The 13,282-nt window shown below is 44.9% G+C and overlaps 1 protein-coding gene across 4 annotated transcripts in view; it reads left to right on the forward strand.

Moving 5' to 3' along the window:
• The window catches only part of Mcc (MCC regulator of WNT signaling pathway), a 369,600-nt gene that overhangs the window by 310,371 nt on the left and 45,947 nt on the right, over window positions 1-13,282 (forward strand). For all 4 annotated transcript variants that reach the window (XM_041660361.1, XM_041660358.1, XM_041660359.1 and 1 more), the window contains one exon: window positions 1,939-2,145. In XM_041660361.1, coding sequence (XP_041516295.1) covers window positions 1,939-2,145 — 207 coding nt within the window. The remainder of the gene's footprint in view (window positions 1-1,938; window positions 2,146-13,282) is intronic.

Below are 13,282 nucleotides of genomic sequence, written 5' to 3' on the forward strand. Positions count from 1 at the left end.
CAGGAGCCCTATAAATATTTGTTGGGCTAAATTATGTGGGGGGGGGCATATCAACAATGATCAACATTGGCTTTTCACTAAAAAGGGTGATTTACTTGGAAACCATCACATCAGTAGCATTAAACTACGTCACTTCAGTGTGGTGCACCCATACTATTTTTCTTTCCTTTTCTTTTTGAGACAGGGTCTCATTATGTAGCCCCAGCTCACCTGGAACTGTAGACCAAGAAGTCTTAAATTCATAGAAATCTACCTGCCTCTGCCTCCCAAGGGCTGGATTATGCACCATCACACCCAGCCGCTATATAGTATTCTTGTGTTGCAAGATGCCCTTAGATGCTTTCTTGCAGATTTAAGGTTTCTAGAACCCATCTTTGTGAGCTTGCAGTCTGTGCTGCTGGAGGAGGGAGGGATAAGGGTCTGGCTGAGTCACCCCATTCCCAGCCAGTGTATCTGGATCTTGACCATGCCTTTGACCTATGTTCCCTCTTTCTTCTGAGAAAAGACTGAGTGAGAAAAAGAATTCATAGCATGTGCACCGCCTTGCCTCTTTCGGAATATTGGGAAAGGCAGGCCCTTCTTGATCCTGGGCCTCAGGTGTCTTTCTTTTACTTCTTTGTGGCTTAGTGACCTAGCCACCCACACTGACATGTCTTATGGGAACCTGTATGAAGGGACAGTCCAGCCCCCAGTTTCTGTCGGGAAGAATTCCGATTGCCCAAGAGGGTGGTAGTGCCTGTGGGTGAGTCATAAAGTGCATGTCTGGTTCAGCTGCCTTTCTTTCCACTTTTCCTCATCTTTGTGGCAGTGGATAGGTGTTAGGATTTGCCATGAGGGGAAGCAGTCACTAACTGGTGCTTCTTTCTCTGGAGTCTCCCAAATCCCAGATTTGATTGTCTTGACATCTAGGGGGCTAGCTTTGGCCTCAGCGTCTGGGACGGACAAAGATTTCTGGTAACTAGTTATGGAGAAAGCAGAGCCGAATAGACTGTCCTGGATTTGAAAGGAAGGACAAGGCACCACATGCGGATAGAGGCAACAAGGTTTGGGTGCCTGTCTTCCTCAGGGACCTGGCGTGGGTGACCCGCTGCTGTGTCTTTAGTGTTGGGAATCTTCTGTTTCTCATCACTATGTGTTCCCTCTGCTCAGCCTTTCCTCTTCTGTTTAAAAGCCAGCCGGGCCATGCTCTTTGTAAAGGACAATATGAACAAGTAGTTCCCAGAGCAAGCAGAGAATGGTCTTCCTAATTGTATGTGTCTTCCCGATCCTTCAGTCATGTGTCTAAAATGGAAATTTTGAAAGAACTTTCCAAATACTATTAAGATTTTCTTCTACTTGGTTCACATCCATTTCATTAGCTAAATGCATCTCTGCTCTCTGAGGAGCCTCCACCAAGGGCCCACGCTTTTCCTGTGTCACCAATGCTTTACTTTTGTCCTTGCCATCCTGGGGCTGCAACTCATTCACACTACCCAAATGCCCGTGTGACATCCGGAGCGCGGACTGGTGATATGACCTGCCTCCTTGCTGAGCTGGCTCACGGAAGGCCTGTAATTTAGGAAACTTGCAATTAGACTTTGTGCACATCCTGCAACCTCGTGTTAGTCACTGCATTATCGGGATCCCTCCCTGGCCTGCTGCCTCTATGCAAATTGACCAGCTCTGGAGCTCCTACAGGAAAATCAACATTGTGTGGGGTACCACGCACAGATTCAGCACCAAGAGGGGATCTTGTTGTCCTTAACTCTGGGGACTGCTGAGTAGTACAAACTACGATGCAGGCAAGTGACAGCATCCTCTGAATCTGAGCAGAGAATGACCAAGTGGTGTCACTGTGTACATGGGGCTCTCCACCCCACTCCTGGGTTCACAAGCTCCTTCCTGTCCCCTTTCTGCAAGAGCGCTAGCGTGGCTTTGATGTTTGACTGTGTTTTTCAGACAGTGGAGGAGATTGAGGGAGTTCTTGGTCGGGACCTGTATCCCAACCTGGCTGAGGAGCGGTCCCGGTGGGAGAAAGAGCTGGCTGGGTTGCGGGAAGAGAATGAAAGCCTGACGGCCATGCTGTGCAGCAAAGAAGAGGAGCTGAACCGGACCAAGGCCACCATGAACGCCATCCGCGAGGAGCGGGACAGGCTCCGAAGAAGGGTGAGTGTTCAGACAGTCCTGGCTTCGGCCTGGGCGTGGGGAGGTGGGCAGGTGTGCATGCAGAGCCAAGGGCATCTGAGGCAAAGATTCTAGAACCTGGAATCGTAAGGAATCTCGGTCTTGGTAATCACTAGGCCATTCCAATTCTGAAATCATTCATCAAGGATCCTTAGGGTAGAACTAAGATGATAAAAACACTCTTCTCAGGAATCCTAAACGCATAGATGGCAGAATTATGTCAGGGCTGCAGGTCTCAGTCTCCTCCGGGATGTGCATCTTCTGCTAGCTCAATTAAATATTTTGTTAAGACAGTCTGACGAAGGTGGTGGTGGTGTACACTTTTAATCCCAACGCTTGGAAGGCAAAGGCAGGTGGATTTCTGTGAGTTCAAGGCCAGCCTGGTCTACAAGAGCTAGTTCCGGGACATGCTCCAAAGCTACAGAGAAACCCTGTCTTGTGGGGTTTCTACAAGAAACCCTGTCTTGAAAAAAGAAAAAATTAAAAAAAATAATTTTTTTAAAAAGTACGGTCTGATATTTTCATAATTGGAAAACATAGACATTTCCTTTTAATTTTTTCCACATTTTTTCTTTAACTGTATAGTAGTTTCTCTCATTTATATTGAATAATATAAAAATCTCTTCTTTCTGGGTAGTGGTGGTGCACACCTTCAATTCCAGCACTTGGAAGGCAGAGGTAGGCAGATCTCTATGAATTTGAGGCCAGCCTGGTCTACAGCACTAGTTCCAGAACAGCTAGGGCTACACAGAGAAACTCTGTCTTGAAAAACAAGCAAACAAAGAAGCTATTATAACTGTTTGCATCTACGGGTGGCTGTGTACTTGCGTGTATGCAGGGATGCACGTGCATTTTTGTAGTGTGCACATGTGTGGGTGTGTACAGGTGTATGAGAGAGAGTGGCAGGGGTGCCCTGGTCTCCCCAAGAGGACCCACAGTGGTTTGAAAACTACAGTGACAGGACATATTTCTGCCACTGAAGATGCTGGTGTTCCAACAGCGAAGCATTGGACCAACTTTTCCAAAGATGCTGTCAACTGTGATTGGACTGAGGATGGAAGAATTAATTCTTCTATCAGAAACCATCCTTTCTCAACTTCACTTTGAATTGCAAAGCTTGCTTTCCTTTCAGTCTCAACTGAGGCAGTACAGGAGGTGGCTCCCCAGCTGTCCTCTGCCTGGTGATTCAGCACATGGAGTTCAATGAGGGGCTTGTAGGAGGCTAATGGACCATTAACATTGCTGTGTCTCCTCAACCTGGGAAGTAACTTGTTCTTCATTAAGGTTGGCGTGTGTAAATCATTCTGGTTTTTAAAGATGTTTTTATTATTTTAATTATGTAGGGGTGTGTGTGTATATGTGTACTCATATGTGAGTATTTGCCCTTGAGAGAGTACAAATGCCTGTAGTGTCAGCCAGAAGAGTTGGGATTACAACCATGGGTGCTGGGAGCTGAACTCTGGTCCTCTGGAAGAGCAGTAAGCCAGCAGTAACTGCTGAGCTTTCTCTACTTCCAACCATTCTGTTTATACTCTGTCTGTAAATATTCTTAATTTTCACTGGGTGGAGATATGGAATAAATTACTGGTTTTGGTTTTAAAGGTTGTCAGCTCTATCCCTCGTTGTGGGTGATGTCATAATTAAGGAGCCACTCTCCTGCCTCTATCTAGACAACATCTCTCTGAACTCAGAGAAGCGTGTTTCTAGAACCCAGCTGTATCTGATACTCCCTACGCGCGTGGGGGCTGTAAACCTCCCAGTCAGGAGAGGCTGTGTCTGGGGATCCTGACGAAGTTGACTTAGCATGGAGGCCTACCCCACCTGTAATTTCCTGGGTCACACTCCCGATCTCTATGACTGATAGTCTAATAAGTGTGTGCTGATGGTGCATGTTTTGCAAGGGAAATGCTGGCCTTCACTGTAACCATATATTGTGATTTTTCCCTCTAACATGGGTTAGTGAAGCGTAAAGAGCCCTTGGTTGTAACTAACAAGGAAAAAAAAAGTCAGTCTCCCCTCCATCCAGAGTTTTTTTTTTTTTTTTTTTCTGGCTCTAGGCCACCACTAAGAGCCCCAGAAGCAGACTGCTTGGAATCACAATCTGACCTACAAAGGTGCTTGTGAGTCTTTGGCAAGATCCCTGACATGTCAGGGCCTGTTTGCTTCATCATGAAGATGATGATGATACGGGTGCAGGATGATTAAATACCACTCCCGGAGTAAACTACATTGTGGTCAGCATGCAGTAAACGCTTGAAAACAAGCGGCAGGTGTTTTAAATGAAATCGAGATTGAGTGATATGGAAGGTTTTCCTTTACATCTTCTCTTTATCATAAGACGCCTTTGGTGTTTGAATATCTCTAACCCTGACAATGACAATTCAGGGTAAATATCTGCACATGTGAGCACATACACATTTCAGTCAAAATTTGTATCAGTTTTTACCCTTTTGTTTGTGCCTTTTGTCATAATTTATATAACGTGCACCTCATTTATCTCCAAACAGCAAAGTTTGAAGGATTATTTCTTCAAACGTATTTACCCTGGAATTGGGTTAACTTCACTTCTAGACAATTGTGAATCTTAAATAATTTTCTAAATGCTTTTGAATGTTAGGGTTTTTTTTTTTTTTTTAGACTTTAAATACTGGAAGACGTCCAGCCCACATCACCCAGCGCATGTCATTTTCCCAAAGAGAGGGGTCTGTCTCTTGTGGTCTAATGTTTGCCTGGTCTTAGTCTTTGAGAGGGAATAGGGTTTAATTTCCTTCTGGTCTCTTTGAGTGTGCATAATCTATGGCTGTTTTGCCTTTCTGTCTCTGTTGCAGCTCTGAGCTCACAATTCATCAATGTTGCCTGGAAAGCAATTTGGGCCATATATTTTCCCTTTGCTCATCTTCATTGCTTAGACGTTGACGAGATCAATGAAACTGGTGCTTGTCCCCTGCCTGCAATTAAACCAAGTGCCCTCCATAGGTCTTCTGAGCCTTGCTCAAGATTTAATTAAATTAAGGTCTTTAATGGAGTCAGTTAGCAAATTGGGCGACTTGGCAGAACAATAACTAAGGGACAGCAGGGCAATATTATTATTGGTCTCTGTTCATTCTTAAAGGAGAAAATCATTTGTTTCTGAGTGCACTGTAATATAGCCCCTTATTTCTTCATACTTACAAAAGCAGATCCAAACTCCTCAAGCTAGAATTAGAAAGAAAATGTCTTGTTCTTTCATTCATTTGTACTCTACATAAATGATTAGTCTTCCCTGGCCAGGCAGGGGTCACAGTGATAAATTGGATACAACCCCTGGCTTCAGGGCTATTGAGAGTCATTGCAGTGTTATAGGTGGTGGGCATAGAAGAACGACCATGGGCATAGAAGTGCACACAGAGAGACATGTGCTGGCAAGGTACAGATTCTCCATACTGTTTGCTCCTTTGACCTAAATTGCTTCAGTCAGCTGCCAAGCAGCCAAAATTCTTTCCCCAGTCTGTTTGGCAGAACAAGACTTCTGGAATCACAGTGTCAGTGAATCCATGTGCAGTTGAATCAAATAATCTTGAAATAAACAGACCTCAGCAGTCCCTTTTGGAATTCTTATATTCTTTAGAAAACTGTGCATATCTATGGCATAAAGTCGTGGTAACAATTTCTCCCTTCCCTTGCCTTCTACCTATGTTCCCTGTGTGTCCTGAGGTGAGTTCCACCTCCCTCTCCATGGGGTCCCCCTTGTGTGTGGCCTCTCTGGTCAGCTCCATAGGTGATGTTAGCTAATAGCCCCACAAGCAGCCTCATTTCTGGATGCACTTTTCCCTGATTTCTTCCTCAAACTGCTTTCTCGTGTCCCCTCTCCACCCTGTTCTCCATTCTGTTTCTTCCTCCCACACAGACTGGCAGTTAGTGACTATTCTGTTAATAGTGATGCAGCTGTCAGCTCCCACAGGTCTCAACAAATCTCCTCTTCTGGCACCCTAAGACGGCACTGAGAGAGAACAAAATGCTCTTAGGAGAAGACTCTTTGTGGGTGTCACACTGGGTGACGTGAGCCTGGTGGGACATTGCTGAAGAAGCACACTTCCTCCCTGTTGTGAGAAGCTGTATGTGGGACCTCAGGCAGAGACTGCTCAGAGCTCTGATTCGGTCACCTCTCTGGGAGTGGTCCCAAGGAAGGCTTTGCTCATGCGTGCTGAGGAGACACTGAGGTAATACCTCTGTGTTTGACCCTCCATCCCTGCCCTTGCTGTACCTGTGCAGTTGCCCAGGGCTAGCTCTTAACTATAAAGGAAAGAACTGTCAGAGGATTAGAAATCTGGGAAGAAATCGACCAGAGCACTTCCTTTTTCTCCTAAGTAGTCAGATCTGAATACTTTCCTGGGCTAAAGAACAAAGAAGATCATACCTGCCAGACCCCAGAGCTATGGAAGCAGCTTATGTTTTCCTTTCCTAGTTTGTGGTCTGTTTTAACCACCTCCAATTTCTATCAAAGATAATACAGCACTTGCTTAAATCATCGTGTAAATTCACTTCCTAAGAATAAATCTGTATTTTCGACACTTGGATTCTCATTTCTCATTTGAAGGCTCCATGAAGAGTCTTCTAAAATCTCCATTTAGAAAGTGGTTCGCTGCCAAATTGAACACCCTGGACTCAAAGAAGGCAGCCTTGCACATGGGGATAGACTGCCCCAAATGTTATGTAGGACTCTTCTGACCTACTGGGTCTTGTCCTTCTGTAGCTTAGGAATTGTCTCTCCCACACCAGTTTCAATAGAGCAAAACCATGCATTGCAACCTAATTGCCTGAGGTTGCAGCAACCTGTGAGCACGGCCACATGGAACCTCAAAGCAAGGTCTTCTGTTGATGGCTAATGATGTTCCTTATCCGACTTGGGACCCTGGTGCCACTCTTAATTCTTGCATGCCATTCACCCACGACCCACACTCATAGTTGATGGAAGCCACTGATGCATTTGTCTTACCCACACAGTTGCCTGTGTTATCCTCATTCCAGCATCACACTTTCCGGGCCTCCTGTCTGAGGAGCTGTTTCTGGGTACACCCATGGGATGTTTGTGAAGTCTGTGGCAACTTCAACATTGATTCCCTAATCTCCAACATCTCGATTTCTGTCTGTGCTCTGGGCTCTGGTCTTTATAAGATTAACTTTCTTGCATGTTTTTCTTTTAATTTGTTCCTGGACCCTGAGTTAAATCAACAGATTGTATTTCTTGATTAGAGTTGTCCTGGCTGGTCTCTGCGAGCTTCTCTTTCAGTTGATTTCTTCCTCTGATAGTCTCATCGCTGTTTCTCCGTTCAGTTTGTCTGTGCATTATTTTATTTCACACAAGTGTGTCTTTTCTTGCTGCCCCCACCATGCTCCCCTGTTTCCTCCTTGCACAGACTGAGATCTATTCATATGGCTTTGCATACCTTTGCTCTGATGTGTCTGTGAGCTTTTAGGTTCTATGTGACCCGCTATGACCCTGACTGCATGGCCACCAAATCCCCCAGGCTTTCTGCTTCCCGAAAACACACGCTAGAGGCCCAGTGCCTTGGACAGATGAGTGCTTTGGGGATTTCTCTTGAGTCTACATGCTGAGTCCTTGGGTAGATAAGTTCTCTCTTTGATCGGGTCTGCCGGCGGCCTTCTTGACTGCTTTGCCAGTCTGTCTGCTCTGCAGAAACACAGAGGATGTCTGTCTGTCCCACATCACTGCTCATCCTTGCCCCTCCCTCTTGCTCTCTTCCCCACTGTCTCCTGCTTTAATTGTCTAAGCCTGTGTCTTAGGAAACTCTGTTAGCGAAGATCTGCAAGCAGTCAATATATCATCTTGAGAGTGCCCTTATTTTTGCCCAAAACTTTTTTAAATCATTCAATTTACTTTGTAACTAACACATAAAAATGTTAATAAATTATACCCATGGCTGGGATTCTATGTAATATTTTGAAACATGTAACATTGGGTAATGTTTAAATCCATTTAAATCTTATTTGTTCCCTCAAGAGATTGTGATTTCTTTATGGTAGAAGTACTCAAAATTCTTTCTTGTAGCTCTTTGAAGTGCACAGTATACAACTGTCACCAGTGGTGGCCATACACCGTAAGAGCATGCCAGAACCTCCGACTCCTCGCTGTACCTTAGTATTCCCTTTATTAATCCAAACCCACCCCTACTGGGTCCCACTCCTACCGGGTCCCATTCCAGCCTCTGGTGAGCACCGTTCTAAACGCAGCTTTATTTTTATTTGTCTATCTTTTACTCGTGTGTATGTGTGTGCATGCATGTATGTGTGAATATGTGTGAGCACATGTGTGTATAGTGTGGAGGCCTGAAGTGGATGTCAGCAAACATCTTTGGTTACCCTTACTCAATCAAACCCAGAACTTGCCTATATGACTATCTATCTATCTTGCTTGCCAGCTTGCTCTGGGATCCTCTTTCTGCACCTTACAAAGCTGGAATTCCAGGCAGGCCACTGTTCTACTCTGAATCTAGTGGGTTATGGGCACCCAAACCCCTGTCCTCTTGCTTGAGTGATAAGGACTTTAGCTGCTGAACCATCTGCAGCCCTACTTTTAAAAATGTTTTTATTATTTGCCAATTTTTTGGTGCATTAAACTTTGCAAAATGTATTTATGGTAATGTGGTGCTTCAATGCATACACATTGAGTAACGTGAAGTCAGGTTAGACATGTCTGCTCAGGGATTTTTAGCAATTTTTTAATGAAAAATTAAAAATCCTTCCTCAAGCTTTTTGAAATGTAGGGAGCATAATCATTACCTGTGTTGTGGTGAGAACAACTCCCATAGGCTCCTACCTTTGAATACTTGGCTCTCAGTGGATGGAACTATTTGGGAAGGATTAGGAGGCGTGGCCTTGTTGAAAGAGGCATGTCACTGGGGCTGAGCTTTGAGGTTGTGAAGAAACTCTCACCATTCTCAGTCTCTCTTTCTCTGAGATGTGAGATCTCAGCTGCTATGACTTTGATCTACTATCATGGACTCTCTCTGTCTGAAACTGTAAGCCCCAAATTAAACTCTTTCTTTTTTATAAGTTGTATTGGTCATAGTGTCTTATCACATAAATAGAAAAGTGACTCAGACAATCACCTTCCATGCAGTACACACCAGAACTTCTTTTCCCTAACAACAACTGATCAAATGATCTTCATCACCCAACCCCACTAACCTCCAGGCTTTCTAACCTCGAGTAGAATGACAACTTTTATTCTACTCCCAACTTCTAAGAGGTCAACTTTTTTTTAATAACCGAGTGTTACTCAGTGTCAATACTTAGATTATTCCCTATGGATGATATAACAATTTACCATCAACACAGTAGCTTAAAAATTAAAGATTTAGTCAGGCATGGTAGCCCATGTCATTGATCCCAGTAACTGAGTTGGAGAGGCAGGCTGAACTCTTTGAGTTTGAAGCTAGCCTGGTCATGTTAGTTCCAGGCTAGGCAGAAATAAACAACGAGACTGGGTCGCAACAAAACACCCTACACCTCAAATTTATTAACATCTAGCTCTGGTGGTCAGAAATCTAAAATGTGTTACTTTCACTAACATTCAAATGTCAGCAGGAGTGTGGACTTCTGAAAGCCTGAGGGAAGAGTGAACCCCCTAACTATACAGCAGCCATGGGCATCTGCCCTCTATAGCCTTGCTCCTCCCTCCAGCTTCCAGACAAGCCACACAGCGTCTTCAGGACTACCCGAAAGTTCTGTTTCCTTTCTCCCATGGCCCAGATGACCCAGGACCTCCTTCCTCTCTCAACTTCTGTTTGTTTTATACAGGGAATGAGGATATAGACCACAGACTGCCAAGTGTTAGGTTTTATGGTGCATTAGATTTCTAGCTGCATTTGGATGGATTTTCTCAAGACTGTCAATAACGCTAAGCGCTGCAGTAGTGAATGAAACAGACCAATACTCTTGGCCTCAGAGTCCATCTTAAGGGACAATCTTTTAAAATTTGACATCAGCCTTGATGTGGTAGTCCCCATGTGTCATCCCAGGGCTCATGAGGCAGAGTTTCAGACTTGAGACCAGTAGGGGCAAGATACTGAGACTTGAGTGTGAGAAAAGAAAAAAAGAAGGCTCAACACTTGGTCCTTTTGGGGGTATTACTTCTTACTGTACATAAAAATTCCTCCTTTTATTTTATCTTTTTTTTTTGGACTTATCTATTGTAATACAGTCTGGTGTTCGTCTTTTTATCCGAGGCAGATTCTTCTGGGTTCGCTAGTTCCTCTCTCCTTCCCTCCTCCCTACAACTGTCACTCCACATCTGGAGCTTCCTGGTCATAGGCGCCAGTCTTCTGATGTCTAGTGACACTAGATTGGGTGAGTTACAAGTTTGGTGTCCTAAGAGGTAGGAGGAGGCTTGGCAATACACACCAGTGTTAGATGATAATGTGTTTGAGGTCCTGCAGTGTACAGGATAGATGGTACAGATTTGCAACCCATGTGTTGGAACCCACATGTGCCCTGTCTTTGGAGGTTTTGATACACTAATTTAGAGGTAGGGCCTCACTATAGAGAGCAAGGTCAGCTTGAACACAATCTCTCCAGCCTTCGTAATGCTGGGGTTACTGACATGTGCCACCATACCTAGCCTGGTGCTTTGATTTCTTATAGATTCCCCTTTATAGCTCCAGAGGAGTCTTTGGGATTGTAGAGCAGCGTGCTGTGTTCACTTTCCACAGACAGGTGTGGTAGGAAACCTTCAGGCTTTGCCGGACAGAGAACTGTTTGGCCCAAGAACCTACTCCCTGTCTCTTGCCCTCCCGACTGTCCTCCTTCCTGTCCTCTTGTGTCCGCACCTAGAGAGTTTGCTGTTTCCCTTGACTTTGGCAATGAGTCCCTCTCTCATGGTACCTTTTCCATGCAGCATTTCCATGCGTTGTTAATAGAAGTGTCTGTTGGTTTTAGCCAAGGCCATCTCATGCTGTTGTCCGGTGCACTGTTACTGGAACAGCAGCCTTTGGACAGCTGGTTTCAGCCCTGCTTCTCATAGTTGTCCCTGGGGGAGTCTGTCAACATGAATCTAATCCCTGCTGCCCATCTTGTGGAAATAGTGGCCACCTCCCTTCAGATGCACCACACAGTGTTCTGCTTCTTCTTTCAGTGGCTTCGTCTTCCTTCCTATGAATGCCCCATGCATATTATTTTCTTTTCTACCCTTTCCTATTATTTTGATAAGATGTCCAGAGTTTGAAGAAAGCATCTCCCCATTCTTGACTTGAATTGAGCCCCTAAGTGCTATGGTGTAAGCTTGCTCACCCTGCCTCTTTCCTTACTTCATTATCCTAGGTAGGTCACACCCCTTCCTCACATCAGGCATCTGTTAATTCACTCCACTATACCTAGCAGAGAAAATGCACCATGAGATGAGAGTTCTGCAGGTCCCACCATCCCTCCCTCTTCTTTATGCAAAGTCTCCCTTCCTTCTGCCTGCCATGCCCTCTTCTCCTGTCCCCAGCTGAGCAGGCCCTGCACTGCCTATCCTCTACTGACCCTTTGACCATGTCTTCTAGAGATGACCCTTGTCTCCATGTCCACTCCTCTTTAGACCTTAGCCAACCGCGAATCCCTTATTGTATGCCTTTATCTCTGATCGGCTTCCTTCAGTTTGATGTCTTTATTTATCTCCTTATTTATTTACATAGTCCTGACTGATCTCCCTGGGAGTGGGGGTAGGAAGGAACCGTGTGTGTATGTAGTTTGTGTGTCCACTGCACTGAGAAATGCCATGATCTATGATGCCACCCAGCTTCAAGAGTGGACAGCTGTTTAATTTCCTTGAATATTTTTTTTCTGGGGTCCCCACCTCCCCCTTACTCTGGTCCTTTCTTTTCTGTTACTCCAGTCAACATAAAACAAGCCCCAAACCCTTAAATAAGAACCAGAGTCCACTGCCTTTTCACCCGACACTATGAAGGAGGGATGCAGCCTCCATCTGCAGGCGATTCTCTCTGCAGACACCTCTTCATAGTGGAGTTCCCATCAGGTTTTGCTAGGTTTCTGAGCCCTTGAGAGACCTTACCTTACCACTAACCGAGTTCCAATCTTTAGAGCAGATCAACTTCCCTAAATCTGCATGGGTATTAGCTATGTACTTGAGGATTGAGAAAATAGCCTCTTGGGGTCTGGGGCTGGGCCTGAGGGATCCAGTTCAGAAAGGTTGTCAGGGTGATAAATGATTTTCCTAGATATGCCAGTTTTCCATCAAATACACTTTGATTCTTGGCTGTCCCAATTTAAAAAAAAATGCACCCTGTTATATAGAGAAAAGCTTATTTCCTTTAATAAAAACATTTTAATAGAAAATGGGTTTATCAGATAATTACTAAAAATATAGTGTCTTGAAAAATGATTGATTGATTTTTATTTTAGGTGTATATGTATTTTGCCGGCATGTATATCTGTGTGAGAGTGTCAGATCCACTGGAGGTAGAGTTACCAGCAGTTTAAGCTGCCAAGTGGGTCCTGGGAATTGAACCCAGGTCTCCGGGAAGAGAGCAGCCAGTGTTCTTAATCTCTGAGTCATATCTCCAGCCCCGAAAAAAGTTATTCTTAATATTTCCAGGGTTCCAAAGTTCCAAATCAAGATGTGGGCAGCAGGGCTGTGCCCACTCTACAGATTGGAAAGGAGCTACCTAAGTTGCCTCCTTCAACTCCTGATGCTCAGAGCTCTTGATTAGCAGCCTTCTCTGTGTTTATGTCGCTCCATGTGGCCTTCATGGATCCCATGACTCTGGCTCTGCCTCAGCCCCCTGCCCCCCATTGGTTCTCTTTTAAGATGCAGGTCATTGAGTGGAGCCCACTCTGAGCTAAGTTCAGGTTGATCTCAGGGAGCCATAGTGGCATCCAGTCTCTTCTGAGATAAAGCCACATGCACAGGTATGATGTAGAATTTGGACGTCAGTTTTGTGGGATCCCTGATCCAACGGTTTCCCAAGGGAGGAGTAAATAGGAGATGTCTGATAGCTGGCTACCTCCCTCCTCTTCCCAGTCCTTGCCTAAGCTAACTTGATTTATTGGGTAGCCTTCAGTTCTGGGTATTGGGTCATTTAATTTCACCCCAAATGTGTAAGAGAAGGCCACATATTCC

The sequence above is a fragment of the Microtus oregoni genome, unplaced genomic scaffold, assembly GCF_018167655.1.
Source record: "Microtus oregoni isolate MIOR12 unplaced genomic scaffold, Mior012 000011F_ref0000422, whole genome shotgun sequence".
In the NCBI taxonomy this organism is placed as follows: Eukaryota; Metazoa; Chordata; class Mammalia; order Rodentia; family Cricetidae; genus Microtus; species Microtus oregoni.